This window comes from Cotesia typhae, unplaced genomic scaffold (genome assembly GCF_013202065.1).
Source record: "Cotesia typhae breed Kobodo isofemale line unplaced genomic scaffold, CoteBio_Ctyphae scaffold_13, whole genome shotgun sequence".
NCBI lineage: Eukaryota > Metazoa > Arthropoda > Insecta > Hymenoptera > Braconidae > Cotesia > Cotesia typhae.
In genome coordinates, this window is record NW_027423774.1 from 876,704 (window position 1) to 891,402 (window position 14,699).

At 27.8% G+C, this 14,699-nt stretch overlaps 2 protein-coding genes across 4 annotated transcripts in view; both read left to right on the top strand.

Annotated features, from left to right (window-relative positions):
* Positions 1-13,498, top strand: part of LOC141534001 (trissin receptor-like) — a 31,691-nt gene extending 18,193 nt beyond the window's left edge. For all 3 annotated transcript variants that reach the window (XM_074253133.1, XM_074253131.1, XM_074253132.1), the window contains 3 exons: positions 631-803; positions 10,904-11,555; positions 11,718-13,498. In XM_074253133.1, coding sequence (XP_074109234.1) covers positions 632-803; positions 10,904-11,555; positions 11,718-12,111 — 1,218 coding nt within the window. In that variant the 5' untranslated portion in view covers position 631 and the 3' untranslated portion in view covers positions 12,112-13,498. The remainder of the gene's footprint in view (positions 1-630; positions 804-10,903; positions 11,556-11,717) is intronic.
* On the top strand, positions 3,587-5,057 carry LOC141535095 (uncharacterized). The gene is made up of 3 exons (XM_074254885.1): positions 3,587-3,843; positions 4,020-4,604; positions 4,792-5,057. Exons 1-3 carry the CDS (start codon positions 3,660-3,662, stop codon positions 5,055-5,057), a joined length of 1,035 nt encoding a protein of 344 aa, XP_074110986.1. The 5' UTR covers positions 3,587-3,659.
* Positions 13,499-14,699: the final 1,201 nt, after the last annotated feature.

Here is a 14,699-nt window from a genome sequence, read left to right on the forward strand (position 1 = left end):
TAAATGTTAATTTGATAACAGAATAACTTCAACAACGCGTTATTATGTCTAAATTATAAAATAAGATTAGAATTGATTGGCTCCTACCTGAAATAAAGTGTTAAATAATTACTAAAATAATTATTTTGGTAATTTAATAAATACTGTGATAGAAGAAGATAATGCAGAAATTCGTGATAAAGTGACATATTTAATTATGGATATAATCATCGCGGCCTTAATTAATAGCATTCAGTTTTGTGCTGCAATGGTCTCACCAATTATACCCTTAATTAAATGTCTCTTCTCAGCTACTTTAGTTATCATTATCTTCACAATTTTCAAATGATAATCTCTCTTTATCTACACTAATATTATAAAGAGGAAAGAGATTTGATTATTTGTTTGCATTGAATAGGCTCCGAAACTATTGAACCGATTTAAACAAATTTTTTTATTCACTGTTGGGAAGCTAAACTATCGCCAGGTGATAAAGGCTATATTATATTATAAATAATTTAGAAATTTTTGGTAAATGTCCGGACTATTAGTCTAAAATAAAATGAGCTGCATAGAATTAAAAAAATTTCGATGATATTACCAAAAATTGAATAATAATAATAAATCATTTTTTTTTTTTTTGCTTTTAAGGATGTTTTTAGAAGCTGAATTGAGCAGCAATGAAGAAAGCACAGTTGTCAACAATGATTCTCTGCAGTACTTCTCGAATGCATCCATCAACGGTGACTATATTTTTGATCGGATCGACATCAAAATTATATTCATCACTCTCTATTCCATCGTCTTTTTCTTTTGTTTTTTCGGTGAGTAGATAAATATAATTTTGATCAATATTTACGATATAAAATTTTGGTAGAGATGATTCTATAATTGCTCTGCGCAAGATTTTAATTGATGTATCATGAAAAATAAATAGTGAGAACATTTTTACTGACATTTTTATTGTACTAATAATTTCTCCTTGTTCCTATACATGATACTTTTCATTAATAATAGTTGATTGATTCAGTTGTACTTGCGTGAAGTACTGAAGAAATAAATAAATCTATTATTATAAAGAAATTTATTTCTTTATACAAAGACCCAACAGCAATAGCCAATAACCGGGTCACTAGGATATACATTTATAAATTAAACATCCTTTTACGATGTTTTATTGCATGTTGCATAAAAAAAAAAAAAAAGAAACAAAAAAAAGAAGAGGAATTTTTTATAATAGAACCTTTTTATTAATTCCATTGACTTTTATTTACTGAAAGAATAAATAAACCTATCGATGTACACTAAATGATAATAGCATTTGATCAATTAATTAATACCCCTTAAATATAGGATGGTACGATGACATTACGTTTGCCAGTTGTTAGGTCGTTCGAAGTTCGATTCAATTAAAGTTTTAACTTTACATTAAAGTTCAAGACGTGTGTTCAATTTCAAATTTACTTTCGACGTGGCTTGATCTTTGACTAATTGTAAGTTTCCATCGTGAGATTAGTGCAATTGTCTTATCTATACACGAGGAAAATTGTGATGAAACTCGAAGAAAATTACAGTTTCCGATAAAAATCTAATTAAATTTAACTATTGTCGACAAACTATATTCTATTTTTTAATTGGGTTTCAGCAATTATTTAATTTCTGATTACCCTACACTTAAAGAATTGTATTGTTCCACTCACAACATTATTGTTGTGAGAAAAATATTTTCTATTGCTTTAGTAACAATGTTTAGTATTTTTCCAGAAATATTTACGTATACTGACTAGAAGAAAATTCGGTCAATAATATCTTGTACACTGATGAGAGCAATACTTTTTTTAGTGTAAAATTATCATTTCAAACTAAAATTTTCTTAAAGTCCCGATATCTCTTAAAACAAAAAGATAGACCCATAAAACACAAACGTATCTTGTAGGAAATTTCCCGAAGAACAATTTAGAGTGGTCATAATTTCATTTAAAGCAATTATTTTAGAAGTTATGGCCACTTTTATGGTCCAAAGTCAAAATTGTGAATTGTCTTTTTTCGAATTTTCTTAATGTCCCGATATCTCCAAAAAAAAAAAAAAAAAGAGATCGAACCATAAAATAAGATATATTATAAAAGCGCTGTTTAATCTTTAAAAAAATTAATTTTAGAGTTTGTTCCATTATCAGGGTTGTCACTCACAGAAAATTTAATTTTCTACAAAATTCTAATAGGTACTTTTCTATAGACCAAATCAAGCTTTTACAATAGCCGTTTAGTTGTTTTTTTTTTTTGCATCTATTTTATTTACTAAGCAATCATGCTCTATATAGATCGTAGTCAGTTGTTTTTAACACTTGACATGACGAATATCAAGAAAAATGATTTGATTTTTATTTTTATTTTTATTTATATGATGCTTAGGGTGATTCAAAAAAAAAGAATATTTTTTTTTTCGTTTGGTACTCTGAAAAATAGGTTCCTAGACACCTCTAAGAAAGCCTCTCCAAGCATGAGTTCTTAATTGTAACGGGAAGGTCCTCCTTCTTACAGTTTTCTATTTTTTCTTATTATCAGATAGAAAAATTTATATCTCGCTTCCAACTACTTGAAAAAATATCTTGTTCCTTAGATTTTGTAGGAAATTGAATGCTCTACAAAAAAGGTCTCTTACGATTTTTTTCGTAAACCCAACCGTTTAAAAGATATTAACGGTTAAAGTTTGATTATTTTTGGGAAAATTTTTTTATTTCTTATGAATTTTATAACTCAATGAAAAAAATCATTATGAATGATGAAACTCATAGTTTTGTAGGAAATTTACTGCTCTATAAAAATGGTCTCTTATGATTTTTCGATCAAGTTGAGCGTTTACGAGATATTCATCGTCAAACATCAATGCATATCAATTTTTCTAGTTTTTGATCAATAATTCGAAAAATTTCAATTTATTCTGTGAGTTTCAAGGAAATTTAGACAAATTTGAGTTTTTATTATAAAAGCAACTCCTATAGATGTTTTCTGTTCGAAAATTCATTTGAAAGTTTTTATTCTAATAATATTTTTTTAATTTTATCTTTAATAATTTAAAATCCTAATCGCGTTGTCATTTATTATTATGAAATTTGTTCAGTGCGTATTTTTAAATTGTTTTTCACAAAATATACATAAAATTTTCGTTCGAGGGGATTTTTGTTTTGAATTCCATTTCTTCTTCTGTTTGTCTTCTGAAACTAACGCCATCTATGTTTTTACTCTCAACTATCTTCAGTATCTACCCATTTAATACCGTATTTTCAGTGTTCCTAAAACTGATCATCTTGAATACGTAATAAAATAATTCATTTTAAATAAGTCTTATAATCATCACATAAATTTATTTATCATCAATTAACCTACAATGAATAAAGAAATACGTTTTATCGGAATACCTCTACAAAGAATTTCGGAACGTAAGTTACCAAAAGTGAAAGAGGTTATGCGTGTGTTTTTCTACCAACTTAAAATTTTAAAGTATTCAATCAAACAAAGTGCTAAAAATTCAGTTGACCAAGTTATTGAACTGTGGAGAAAAATCAGATTCCAACTAGTGGAGCTCCTAATGCAATCAAAAATTTCTTCGCTATCACAGTCAATGGTTAAAATTACAAAAACATTTCGATAAAAAGAATTCAGCGCAAAACCAAAAGGAAATGAAATTTCAGACTGATCTTGAACAATTATTCGACATTGTGAGCGAAAAATCCTTAAAAGTGCTTGATGATAATATTAGAAAGTTGTATTTGGATCAAAAATTCGGTACCCATAAAGAGATTCTTTCTAATAATGTACCTGTATCAAACTTAACCACAACTATGATGGGAATAGATGAGAGTAGTAAGTATCTGAGATATTTAATTATTATAAAGTCAGGTAGTAGTGTAACTTTTCATAGATGACTAGATGACATTTGACTAGACAATTTTTGGAGTCCTTTCTTAATTATTTGTCATCAAAATGAATAAATTCTATACATTTTCTTCGTTTAATTTATAAAACAGATCTTATTCCAGACTTAGATCAACCGTCTACCAGTCATGCGATTGTTCCAAGTGAAAAATCAGAGTCGTTCTCTACGTATACATTAAGTGGAGTTACAAATTTTGGATCTGATTCAGAGTATGAACCTCCAATTCCGACAAAACGAGCAAAACTTGATGTCTTAACTCCTGAAGTCATTTTTGGACTCGACCGAGCTAATGTCAGCAGTAGAAATGCGATGTTTATTATTGCTCCGGTTTTACTAGCAGTAGGTATTAAAATTGAAGATACAACGCTCAGTTATAGTTCAATTCAACGAGCTCGTATGCTTCAAAGAGAAGACATTGCTACAGGACTTAATGACAACTTTAAGACACACGATAAATACGTTGTGCATTGGGACGGAAAAATGCTGAATGACCTTGTTGGATCAAAATCTGTGGAACGGCTACCAGTTATTTTAACTGCATTTGGTACCGAACAATTACTTGGGGTTCCAAAAATGAATTCTGGGACGGCAGACAATCAAACATCAGCCATTTTATCGACATTGAGTGAATGGGGTATTACTAATTATGTTAAGGCGATGTGTTTTGACACGACGGCAGTTAATACAGGTAACTTATCAATGATAATTTAATCTAAAAAATATTTAATTATTAACGTTCTAGTTTAATTTTTATTGCTTACTGAATTTCACTTTTGAAATTATTGAGAATTATTTACTCATTTGGATTTTAAATATAATCTACAATTTGTTGAAAATATTAAATTTAACGATAGTTATCTATTTTCTTTATACAGGAATTCATAACGGTACATGTAAGGTAATTGAAAAGACTTTGGGAAGAGAGTTAATCTGGTTACTATGTCGTCACCACATTTTTGAGATCATATTGAGAAGTGCATTTGAAGTATATTGGCCTGTGTCATCTGGGCCAAACGTACCAATGTTCGGAAGATTTAAAAAATCATGGGATGAAATAAATAAAACTAATTATAAATCTGGAATTGAAGATACTGTTGTTGCTGATATCATTTTGGATAAAAAAATGAAATATCTAGTTTAATTGCACAATCCTTACAGGTATGATTTAACTGCGATTTTAAGAAAAAAATTTTCTTGTTTCTGACAAATTTTTAATTGTTTTTGATAGTTACTACAACCCCGAGATGACTATAAAGAATTGTTGGAATTGTCGTTGATTTTCCTTGGAGAAATGCCTCAAGAAGAAATTTTTTCAAACGTCCTGGTGCAATTCATCATGCTAGGTGGATGGCGAAGGCAATTTACAGTTTAAAAATGTTTCTATTCAGAAATGAATTTAAACTTTCTAATAAAGAATTGGACGGTCTTCGGCAAATTTGTATATTTATAGTTACACTGTATTTAAAAGCTTGGTTTTCATCAACTTCTGCAACAACTGCTGCTAATCATGACTTGCAGTTTTTGAAAAATTTATTCGAGTACAAAAATATCAATTCATTGATTTCTTCAGCAACTTGTGAAAAAATGATTTTGCATTTATGGTATTTAAGTGATGAACTTGCTATTTTATCATTATTTGACGATACCGTTTCATTGGAAGTAAAAAAATATTGTTGGAGCTGTTAATACTCGTAACGGTACAGATTCTAAAGCTAAAAAATTTATAATTGATAAAAACGATTTGAATTCATTAATACAAAAAGTCTGAGTGACTTTGTTTCTAAAAAGTCTTTAAATCTCTTTAAAATCTTTGATTTACCATATGACTTCCTTGATAAAGATATTGAATCGTGGCCTACTAATGACAGTTACATTGAAAATAAAGAATACTTTAACCAATTGAAAGTTGTTAATGATTCAGCAGAACGAGCTGTTGCATTAGTTAGTGAGTATAATCAATGCTTGACAAAAATGAAGAGCAATTCCAATACTTATTGCAAATTATCAAAGAACATCGAAAAAACTACCCAAACTGCAATAGAGGAAATTATTTACAGTAAAAGTGTACCGTTATGTTGAAAATATTGAAAATTATATGGCAGTTGATAATTAAATAAATAAATTCTTCGATAAAAAAGTGAAACACACTAAATTGAATTATATATTTAAAAAAATGCACTAATTTTTTGTTTTAATGTAATAAAACATGTCCAAGACTAAAAACTAATTAAAAATTAGTTCATAACATATTTCTATTCATAGAAACTCAAATTTGTCTAAATTTCCTTGAAACTCACAGAATAAATTGAAATTTTTCGAATTATTGATCAAAAACTAGAAAAATTGATATGCATTGATGTTTGACGATGAATATCTCGTAAACGCTCAACTTGATCGAAAAATCATAAGAGACCATTTTTATAGAGCAGTAAATTTCCTACAAAACTATGAGTTTCATCATTCATAATGATTTTTTTCATTGAGTTATAAAATTCATAAGAAATAAAAAAATTTTCCCAAAAATAATCAAACTTTAACCGTTAATATCTTTTAAACGGTTGGGTTTACGAAAAAAATCGTAAGAGACCTTTTTTGTAAAGCATTCAATTTCCTACAAAATCTAAGGAACAAGATATTTTTTCAAGTAGTTGGAAGCGAGATATAAATTTTTCTATCTGATAATAAGAAAAAATAGAAAACTGTAAGAAGGAGGACCTTCCCGTTACAATTAAGAACTCATGCTTGAGAGGCTTTCTTAGAGGTGTCTAGGAACCTATTTTTCAGAGTACCAAACGAAAAAAAAAAATATTCTTTTTTTTTGAATCACCCTAATGATGCTATTAGAGTTATTTTCTAAATCTATAAAATTGTTACGAACTTCTTGATAATTATAACATAAAATAAAATCTGAAAATTTATTAATGTATACATTTCGTAAATACAGAAACAAATCATTGATTTTTCTCAAAAGGTAAATACTAGTTTTATGTTTAGTCTTTTAACAAACAAATGATGTATAAATGTACCAATTAATCGTCTTTTACACTAAAAAAAAAAACCTTTCACTCCCCTTGTTCTACTTTTTCTTGGCTCCATATTTCTTACCGTAAGAGTTACAACGCAAAAAAATTTTACAAGACTTACTATACGAAGGAAAAAGGAAGAACATTGTTCCGACAAGTATTTCTTGTATGCTCTTATTATTTCGCCGGTTTATCTTTCATTTAGAGTTGGTAAAAATTATCACTCGAAAAACGAATGCTTCTGGCTTGCTTAGCTATAAAATTGTTTCATGTTATTGTTCATTAATGGTTTTAGCAAAAAGATTTGTACAATTAAAAAAATTACTATTGTTATCTTTTGACGATGAAATAATTGGATTATTTCATTAATCCACAGACGATTATATTCTCTGAATATTGATCTGCGGCTCGTTTCCGTTTTAAATAGCTTCGTTATCCGCATACGTATACGAAAAATAAATAAAATTAACTTAGTGCACAAAAAGGATTCTGATTTTTTCTTTTTTGCTTTCAATTAATAGGTCTCATCCAATTTTCAAAAATTAATAACTATATATCTTTCAAGGATGTTTTTTTTCGAATGATAAAATTTTTTAACTGTCCAATTATAGTTGCAATTTTTTTTATATTTAAAATACTAAAAATTTTTCATTTTTTACGATTGGATATTTTTTATACGAGAAGGCTAAAAAAACTATGTTTTTTGACGAGCAAAATTCGAAACCATGCCTCAATTATTTTCAATTTGTTAATATAGCAAAGTAATCACATGGCCATGAATACGAACTGCTACGACAATGGTTTATTGTCAAACTGAACAAAGAATCTTTTAAAATTGGTGGTAGGAGTTGAGGAACCGTGTATAAATCCGTGATGATTCCAGACCCGGCTCCTATTCTTAAAATGGTGAATAAAGTATATACGTTGATATAATTCCTACGGAGTCGGACAATAAAATTTGTTCAACGGTGAATACACAATTTGCATATCAATTTAAAAATATTCGAATAAAAATGCCTCTTTATCATTTAGGATCGTTTGATTGTACACCTATAAATAATCAGTAATCACTTAATAAATGTTGACTTTTATTGAACAGATAGACAATAATTAATTTGTGAAAGAAGAAAATAAAGAAAGCATCAGGACGGTAAAAAAGTTAGATAGATTTATAGAGTTGGAAAAAGAAAAAAAATACCCTACCATATTTTTTCAAGAAAGCTTATTTAATTTTTCACTCTTTTTTTGCTTCGTAAATATTATAAAAATTATTGCTTGATAAAGTTTAAATCAATTATTATTTTATATTTCATTTATTTTGCTCTATAACTTTTTTAACAAAAGTAAAATCCCGACTTAAAAAAATTTCTGATTTTAAATAAAAATAGCAAAACTTATCTTGCTGTTCCAATGATATCGGCTAAATACAACTAAATACAACTCGCCAATAGTAGTTCTGTGGTAGTAATTATGAACTTTGCTTCCTTAACTACTAACGTTATGAAATTATGATCGACTACCTCCAACTTAACTCCTGTAAACAATTCACCGTTGGGCAGTACAATATCATCAAGATTGAATGACTTTAATGTTGCATTAAGCACAACAATGTTCGGGTGATTTTCTCTTGTGAATTTTCGATCATCTTGAATCCACTAAAGCTTTCCAAATCTATTTCGCCGTCTATTAAAATACCACATTCAACTTTAATGCTGATAAAGCTGTCCTTTTCATAAAATCAGGCATTTGTTACGACTCTAGAGTCGAGCGGGAAGTTAAAAAAATTTATTTAGACGTATATAGAAAAACAAGTAAATTTTATCAATAATTTTTTGTTTTTAGATAAAGCAGTTTTGAAACTACTATTTTGTTAACAGGTCAAATTACTTTCAATAAATCATCCAAAATAAAAAAAAATAAAAGTCTCACTAAGATCCTCTCTAAAGACGGTCATTTTTCATTTCCTTGAAAGTATCTTTAGAATACCAAGTAGTACCACTTGAGTTCAAAATTTAATTTTTCCCAACTAAATTCACACAAGTCATTTTTATTTCATTTTTCAAAAAAAAATTATCAATAACTCAGTATCAAGTACTTTTTTTTTTTAATTATTTGCAAAAATTAAGGAGCGCGCGTAGGGCGCTATTCAAATTTCAAAGATGTCAATATTGTAATTTTTAGTATAAATTATTTCCAGTAAATAATAAAGCTAAACAAGGATACATTATAATTATTATTATTTTTTACTTTCACAATAACTTTTCAACGGTCTTATTATTTAAATAATCAAAATTAAACTTTTGTTTGAAACTATTGATTAATAACAGGAAACACAGATCATAAAAGGTTCGGAAACATTCCGTAGATAAATGGCAAAAAAGAACTGTCGAGAAATAAAATGAGAGAATGTATTTAATCCCTTGTTTTAAAAGAAGAAATAACTTTTTATAGTATAATTAATTAGCTAAAAAAAACTTATGAAAAATAAAGAAGACTTTTAATGCAAGATAAAGTGAAATAGCCAGTCAGAAATATCTTCTTCAACTTATACAATTATATAATTCCAACAAAAAATAAGAAGTAGTTTTATATACTAACAACTTGACGGAAAAAAAGAAATATGAAAAACAATGGACTCTATAAATTTTTAATGTTTTCGTTAAAAAATTAATAAATTTAAATGGTTCACTTCAACGAGTTCTTGAACCAAAAAATCCTTTTCTAGTGATAATTTTTCTTTCTCTTGAAAATGATTATTTTATAAATAATGTGAAAACTCACGATAAGTGAAGTATAATCTTACTTAAATCCGTAAGAATTTAACCATAATATGATGAGTGCAAGAGAATGAGAATGAGTACGTATTTATTCAGTAGCATGTGCCTATGTATTCTATATGTACATAAACAGATGAGATTCAGTTAAAATCTATCTGAATACATACGTGTTCACTTGAACATATCTGTCATGGTTCATATTTTTGTGATATAAACCTTTTGATATTTTATTCTCTTTTGTTATCTTTTTACATATAAATTACCTTCACTGTCAGCAGTACTACCAGATTTAGAAGAAACATATACATCTAACAAGTAAACAGTTGAAATTAAAATCTTGGATGAATTCCATGCTAGAAATCACTGAAAAGTGATGAGAATAGTTGGAAACAATTATTCCACCGATAAATATGAACCACATTGTAAATATCGAACTGTTATACTTGTCAAAAAAAATTAAAACCAGTCATTGAAAAACTTTGAAAATTTTTGTCGCCAACTTGTCTGCAGTCATAAATTATATAATGTATGTACGTACTTAATCTCGTTATTATTCCAACTAGCATATTATATTTTTTGGTGCATATTTTTTTCTAAATGTTGGTCGAGAAATGCTGCAACACTATCGATATATGTATTATTTTTATACACGAAAAAAAAAAAAAAAAAATAATTATGTATTTATTATAAGTGGTAATCGATTAATAATGATAAATAATTCTATTCAAATATTAAAACCGTGATTTGAATAGTTTATTTACTATTTGAATATTACAATTCAATAATTGTAATACAAAATAAAATTATTTTTATGTTTTTTGACCTGAAAATCGCAGTTATTTTTTCATACATTAGAAATATACTTTTTTTTTAATTCAAATCTATCAAAATCCTTCAAAACTACTTTATCATTGTATTTAAAAAATAACTATTTCACTTCTCTTCCTGATGATGATGATAATTTATTGTTCAAATCTTAATATTTGTATTATAATGCTCGTCATAAAGAATAAATTAAAAAATTAAATTAACTACCTCGAATAAAATATTTAATTATTACTTTGTAAAGTAATTTTTACTTTGAATGAGTTTTATTTTATAACTATAATGACATTAAAACCCAGCAATATAATTTGATAAAAAAGTTTCACTAATAATAATTCCTTTTAATAATTTTTGTGTTCCAGGAAATCTTATAGTCATACTAGTCGTCATGTATTCACGAAGAATGCGCGGCATAACAAATTTCTTCCTGGCAAATTTAGCTGTGGCAGACCTTTGCGTCGGAATATTTTGCGTCTATCAAACTCTGATTAATTATCTTATGAACAGCTGGCTTCTTGGCCTCTTCCTCTGTAAAGTCTACACGTTTGTTCATGCACTCTCATACACAGCAAGTATCATGATCCTAGTATTAGTATGCGTGGAGAGATACCTTGCAATCATTCATCCGATAAAGTGTAGATCCTTGCTGACAAGAAGCCGTCTGAGAGTAATCGTTGTAATTGGATGGATTTTAGCTGCTATTTATGCTTTGCCAAAATTTATATACGCAGAAACAATTGAAAATAAACTTATGAATGGAGCTCTCGATATAATTTGTATTCCAAATATGAAAAAACACAGTAAAAATGCTCTTGACACTGTCAATTTAATTTTACTTTACATTGTACCTTTATTTTTGATGAGCTATCTGTATACCAGAATTGGAATCAGGCTGTGGAAAAGCGGACGAACTTTAAGTGGCCCTGATTTAATAACCAGACCGAGAAATATAAGACTTCACCATACGAATGAATCTAACAGAAATGTACTTCGTGCACGTCGAGGTGTGATAAGGTAAATAAACAATAAGTTTTTTTTAATTTTTCATGGAAAAAATACAATCTCGCTCCAACTGATATAAATAATTTATGTCTTAAATTAAGGGTCAATAAATTTATTTCTTTATATACTCATAGTTAAATAAATTAAAGAGCAATTTTTTCAACACACTTACAGGATGCTCATCGCAGTGGTAATTATGTTCTCGATGTGCAATCTTCCTCAACAAGTCCGAATTCTGTGGCTTCACTGGGGTTCAAATTACAACCAAAATTCAGATTTCAGCACGATATTAACAGTTTCCACAGCTCTTATATCATACATGAATTCTTGCTTAAATCCTCTCCTTTATGCCTTTCTGTCACGAAATTTTCGAAAGGCAATGAGGGAGCTTTTTTCTTGCCACTTTCAAAGACGAGGCAGAGGTTACAATGCCACAGACGGAGCTCACATGGAAAATGGTAACAATAACGTACCCCGCAGTTCCGTTATACGATTAAATTCAACTTATGACAGCCCTTGCACTACGCACACCATTACCAGGCAAAGCACGTACGTCAAAAGTTCGTGAACTTTATTGTCTGACCCCGTGACCGATAAAGGAAATATTGAGCCACGGAGGTCAGTTTGCCATGATATTGCTATAACTCAATTGTAAAATGTACATTATTTCTTATGTAAAGTTTTTCATGAATGTAAATTTACCTCTCATGGAAATTCAAAATACAAAGTTTTATTATCTAACTCAAGCTGCGACCGGTCAGCTGAATGCTAATATATACAGATACATAACATACATGGTCAATTTCAGAGCCTCTTAGATAATGCTCGATACATTTTAACCCTCGAAAAAAATTAACGACTACCTGGAGTCACGCTCCTTTCACATTCTCATCATTTGTACCCCTTGCAATTTCTTGGATGGAACCTTCAGAGGCTTCGACAGTCGGAGGTGATTGAAACGATAACAATAAAATTTTAAGGTGACTCCAGACAGGCTTGAATTTTTTTTTTTGCGTGGTAAAGTGTGCTCAGAATTTTCAGGAGCTTTATAAATTCTCCAGCTGGCCGGTCACAACTTCAGTTACATGGTTTATTTAAATTCAAAATTCAAAAGTACTTTTTTTATTTTATTACTCCATATGCCAAAAAATATGCTTACTTTGAGAACTATATCACAGATGGTTTTCGAGAGAGTAATAAGAATGAGTTTCCAAATATAATTTTACTTTTTATAAATTTATATATTGTATTGTATTGTATATAGTATATATAGAATAAGACGTCTCAAAAAATCAACTATTTTTTTCTTGCTTATTTCTATAAAAATATGTTAGTTTAATTTACCAAGTCTTAAAGGTTGAATGCTTAGATTTTGACAATATTTCTCTGCCAAATCAATCATTGCTTTCAACTTTGCTGAAATCTGTTTGGCTATTTTCGTTTTTTATTCTATTTTGTCCGAATAAATTACAAAAATTTCCAAATGTCGTTTTTTATGAACTTATGAGAAAAAAAATTAATTTTTGAATTTCTTTTAATTCAAAAATAAAAATTTTTTTTCTCCAAAAAATAAAAGATTCATTCGAGCTGATTTTGGACTCTACGCACATAATGAACTGACATGTATTTATAGGATAGTAAAAAAAAGAGCACTTAGTTTTTTTTGTGCCATTCTATTTTAAAAGCAAAGAAATATTATTATTAAATACCAGATTGTATTAATATTGTAATTATTATCAATATATTTTTATTGTCATTATAAAATATTTTGTAATATATGATAAATTGTAACTTGTAAATAATATCGTAAAAGTTTATCGTTATAATTTATAATTAATATTTTAATTTACCATTATCGAACTTAAATAAATCTATTGTTTTTTATAATTCCTAACTAACATAAAAAGTATTTCATATTTTAAGTAATTTTTGTTTAAATTATTGTAATTGGAAAAAGTTAAATATAAAACGAAAATTTTATGATTAATTATTTAAACTGCAATTTTTTACCCTATTAAATTTTTTACAAAATTATGTAAAATAAAATAAATGAAGAAAAAAAACTTTAGTTTCAGTTACTAACTGGATTGAAACTTTTTACATTTATTCAATCATCAATCAATATTTAAATTTTGACTAAAGCTTATTCAAATAAAATCTTTAAACCAAATATTACCGACCTAGAATTAATTGCGCTGCAATTAGTTAAAGGTTATTTTTAAATTTGTAGTTGGCATACCAATTGACTATCAAGTGCTATTAAACGGCTAAAACGTGAGAAGACTTAATGTTTAATACAAATGTAAAAAACGATGCTCTAATTCATTTTTTTGTAAAATTAAAGCAATGAAGCATTAAATATACGACTAAACAAAGAGATACTATTTAACTACTATGACATCACAGTAATTGGTAAGTAATTGAGTTTAAGTATGTAGAGATTTATGGAATTTTAATTAATTATACGGGAGACAATAATGTCCCTCTGGAATACTCTAAGTTATTTGCAGTGCTATGCCGACTTACCACGAAATCGCGTTAGTCAACATAACATATTTTAAAAGGAATTTAGTGTCATCATTTCAACTATATTCTCGCACCAACTAGTATGTAAGCGCGCATATTAAGCTTGTGATTATTGAATTTTATAATAACTGAAAAATTTTTGGAGCAATTATTATTTTTGTCTGAACGTTTACTGTTTTTTTTTTTTTTTTTTTACGGCGCTACGATTTTCATATTTTATAAGGAAAGTTCCTATCGTTTTTTTTTTTTTTTTTTTAATTGAATTTTTTTCGAAATTTGTTCTTAAAATAATAAAAAATGAAATTTTATAAAATTTTGGGAATATTCTTGTATTGACAAAATCGTATTTGTATAAAAGTTAGATTCTCTTTCTTATTTAATGGTAGATTACAATATAAAAATATTCCCCAATGGCCATTTTATTTGCAGTATCAAAATAATTAAAAATAATGAAACCCTGAATGATTAAGATTTCTATCGTAATTGGTTTTTAAGGAGAAGAAGTAGTCATCAGATATTCTTCGGTGTTGGATAATGAAATCCCAGTAAATTTCAATGCTTATAGAATTTTAATTATTTTTTTATAACAGAAAAAAAAATTTTTCATTAAAAAAATATAGCAATTATCAT

Coding starts and splice junctions, on each gene's coding strand:
- LOC141535095 (XM_074254885.1), top strand. CDS start 3,660: ATGAAATTTCAGACTGATCTTGAACAATTATTCGACATTGTGAGCGAA. Junction 3,844..4,019: donor GATGGGAATAGATGAGAGTA/GTAAGTATCTGA, acceptor ATCTTATTCCAG/ACTTAGATCAACCGTCTACC. Junction 4,605..4,791: donor CACGACGGCAGTTAATACAG/GTAACTTATCAA, acceptor TTCTTTATACAG/GAATTCATAACGGTACATGT.